The sequence below is a fragment of the Octodon degus genome, unplaced genomic scaffold (assembly GCF_000260255.1).
Source record: "Octodon degus isolate 3935 unplaced genomic scaffold, OctDeg1.0 scaffold00105, whole genome shotgun sequence".
Classification (NCBI taxonomy): Eukaryota; Metazoa; Chordata; class Mammalia; order Rodentia; family Octodontidae; genus Octodon; species Octodon degus.
Genome location: NW_004524681.1, coordinates 634705 through 638279, shown reverse-complemented (window position 1 = coordinate 638279; position 3575 = coordinate 634705). Strand labels below are relative to the sequence as shown.

Here is a 3575-nt window from a genome sequence, read left to right as displayed (position 1 = left end):
TTCATAATAGCCAAAAAGGTAGCAAGCACCCAGATGCCCATCAATAGTGAAAGGGTAACAGAAGTGGAACAGTGATCTATGCCGTAATATGTATGAGGGACCTTGTAAATGTCCTACTAAAAGTGCCAGACCTGGAAGGACACATCGCATTCGATTCCACTTGTAGGAAATGTCCAGAACAGGGAAGTCTACACAGACAGAACAGATGACTGGTTACCAGGCCAGTGGAGAAAAGGAGAACCTACAAGGTACGAGGTTTATTTTTGAGGCAATGGAAAATATTCCAGAATTACCAAGTAACAACGATTGTACAGGATTCCAAATACACTAAAAATCCACTGAAATCTAGACTCTAAAATGGTTAAAATCGTGAATTTTATCTCAAACATATATTTTTATTATCTTTTGTTTTTGTGGTGCTGGGGTTGAACCCAGGGTCCAGTACATGCTCTGGCATTGAGCTAAACCCTTAAAAATAAAATTTAAAAACTAGTTGTTAAAAAAAAGAAACCCACTGTTATTGTTTCTTAGTTTGCAGTTCAGAAATCAGGTTATGTTTTCTGCTCAGGATAAAGCCAAAATCAAGAGGTCAGTGTGCTGAGTTTTTACCTGGGGTTCGTGTGTGTGTGTGTGCACGTACATGTGCAAACGTGTCTGTGTGTGGGACGTGTGTGGTGTGTGCACATGTGTGCCTTTGTCTGTGTGTGGTGTGTGTGCATGTGCGTGTCTATTCCTGAGCACCTTCTCGCAGCCGATGCAGTTCTCTGTGCAGAACCAACACTCCACTCTGCTCATCAGCTGTTTCTAGAGGTCAGCCGCATTCCCTGACCCGTGGCTCTGCCTGCAGTGGTGCAGCGATCCAAGTCTGAATTTCTCTTCTCAACCAGTAGTAGAGAATGGTGCCAGAGGGCTGCTGTGGTTAGGTCAGGTCTGCCAGGGTCAAGCATGGCTGCCTGGGGCCACCAGCACTGCGGCACAACCTAAGGAGGGGTACAGTGAGACTCAGCCCTGGGCCCACACACAACGGCGCACGTGCTTGCACAGGCATCTCTGTAATCACAGAATTCTGGTGAGCACAACAATTCCAGAAATTATTCCACAGTAGGGGCTGCAAAACGGTGATATATGCATTATTTTAAACTTCCGTTTCTCTGATGCTGTATAAAATCATCAGTATTGGGCTGGCAGGAGAGCTCAGCAGACTAAGCGCACGTGTAGGCAACAGCAGGGACTGGGGTTTGATCCCCAGTACCGCATGCTGCGCCAGTCCGGCCCCTGGGGCACGCTAGCCAGCAACAGCCCGGGTGTGGTGGCGCACCCGTTATCCCAACTGCGGGGGAGGCTGAAAACAAGAGGGTCACTGAGTCTAAGCTGTGTAGTGAGACCCTGTACAAAGGTGAATAAGTAAATGAGTCTTTCCTCCTCCATTTATGCTCTTTACTATTGTTCTGTTTGGTCCTTTTCTTCATAATGTATGTAGTTACTTATATACAGCTCCTTATATGCTATAAGAGATGCTCAGTCTATTTGAACTGTAAATTTTTTGTTTGATTATGTCTGGATTTCTTTTTTTTTTAATTTTATTTATTTGTGTGTGTGTGTGTGTGGCCAGCTCAGCCCACCAGGGGGCAGGGCTGGCTGGCATGTGGTGCTGGGGATCGAACCGTGGTCCCTGTGCTTTGCCAAGCTTGATTCAAGTAGGTGCTTTAGACCACTGAGCCATCTCTCCAGCCCCATGGATTTCTTATAATACAATTTTTTATTAATTTTATTGAGAAAGAAATAGCAATGAGACAGTTTCAAAACAGGTTAGGACCCCTCAATAGTGAATGCAATTAATATTCTTCCATCAGGGGCCGGGGAGATGGCTCAGTGGGATAAGCGCTTCCCTGGCAAGCACAAGGGCCTGAGTTCAATCCCCGGTTCCTAAAAAAAAAAAAAAAAAATCTTCCCTCAGAGAGCCCTACACCTGAGAAGCACACCTGCACACTTTCCCTCCAGCCCCAGATGTTAAGGGGCCAAATGTGTGATAATTTACAGAAAGGAAAAGAAGTGCCGACCATGAATACATTGCATATTGCTGTCTTTATCATATAACTTTCTTTTTTTTTTTTTTTTTGCAGAACCAGGGATTGAACTCAGGGCCTTGTGCTTGCCAGGGAAGCGCTTTTACTGAGCCACCTCCCCAGGCCCAATAGCATTTTTAATACACTTAATTTTTTAGAGTTTTAGATTAATAAAAGAGCTATGAAGACATTATGAGATTCCAAATACTCCATACCTGTTTTCTCCTGCTATACCATTTAAAAACATTATTTTACATAATGTTACTAGTATCTTATTTTTTCGAAGGATTTTTTTTTGGAGAGGGCTGGCTCAGGATGCCTTAAGGGCAGGTCTGGCAAGCATGAGGATCTGGTGATCAAACCAGAGTATCCTGAGCCTGCCTGCCTTTGCTTAAGCAGGCACTGAAACAACTGAGCTAATGGGCAGGCCCCCAAAAGTTCAGGAGGATTTTTTTTTTTAAAGCATCTTATTTTTCAGATTTTGGCCTTTCTTTTGTGCTTACAAGATCTACCCGCATTTTGAGAGAATAAAAAAATAAGACTGCCCTGTTTTTTTCCTAACATTGTTATGGCTTCGCGTTTTAAATTTTTAACTGTGGTAAAACAGACAACACGAAGTTTGCTCTTCCAGCAGTCCGTAAATGCACAGCTCAAAAGCCCTAGGCATAGTCGCGCCGGCTTTCAGGCTCAGGTTGTACAGCCCACCCCAGGACTTGGCCATCCTGCCGCCAGGCGCTTCACCCACTGAGGGACAGGCCTCCGCGTGCGCGCAGCCTCCAGCCCCTAGGAAGTCTTTGCTTGTGTGAGTTTTTTTAAGAGTCTTGCTGTATGGTTCAAGCCAGCCCCAAACTACAGACCATCCTGCTCAGCCTTCAAGCACTGGGATTACACGTGTGCAGCCCATACCAGGTTCGTTTTCATAATTTTGACTACAATCAGTAACTTATAAAAATAGAATTAAACGGTATTCATCCTTTTGTGGCTGCCTTATTTCATCTGTGCCACTTAGCACAGTGTCCTCGGCTAGCGTGACATCCAAAATTCACATGAAGAAGGGGCGTGGTGCGCCGCGCAGACGCCGGCCAGCAGCCTCGGGAGCGGCCCAGACGCGGAGACAGCCGCAGAGCGCGGCCGGGAGACACGTGTGCGCGTGTGCTGTGGCTTACGCGGCACGGCGGCCACGGGAGGGACACCCGAGAGTCCGCGAGCGGCCCGGACCAAGGAAGGGCGACAGCCTGATGGACTGCGGTCTGCACCTCAAGTTCCACCAGACGGATGAGCGTGCGCATGGCCGGCCACACGCGAACTCTCCCGAATCCAATCCACCAGCTGGTGCTTGCCAGGCAGGCACTGTGCCCGAGCTGTGTCCCCAGCCCCAAGAGACGCGCTTCTAAGGACCACAACCGCCTCTCCTTCCTTATTGTGTCTGCCCAATGCACCACGCCTCCGCCATAGACGCTCAAATGTCTGTTTCACTAAACTGAGTCCAGGCCACAGGGTTTCTCTTCT

General features: G+C 47.3%; 1 protein-coding gene across 1 annotated transcript in view; it reads right to left on the bottom strand.

The window, feature by feature from the left end:
• Positions 1-3355, bottom strand: part of Pygo1 (pygopus family PHD finger 1) — a 13001-nt gene extending 9646 nt beyond the window's left edge. Inside the window, 1 exon segment of the mRNA XM_004648948.2 lies at positions 3233-3355. Within this exon segment, the coding sequence (XP_004649005.2) occupies positions 3233-3355 (123 nt within the window).
• Positions 3356-3575: the final 220 nt, after the last annotated feature.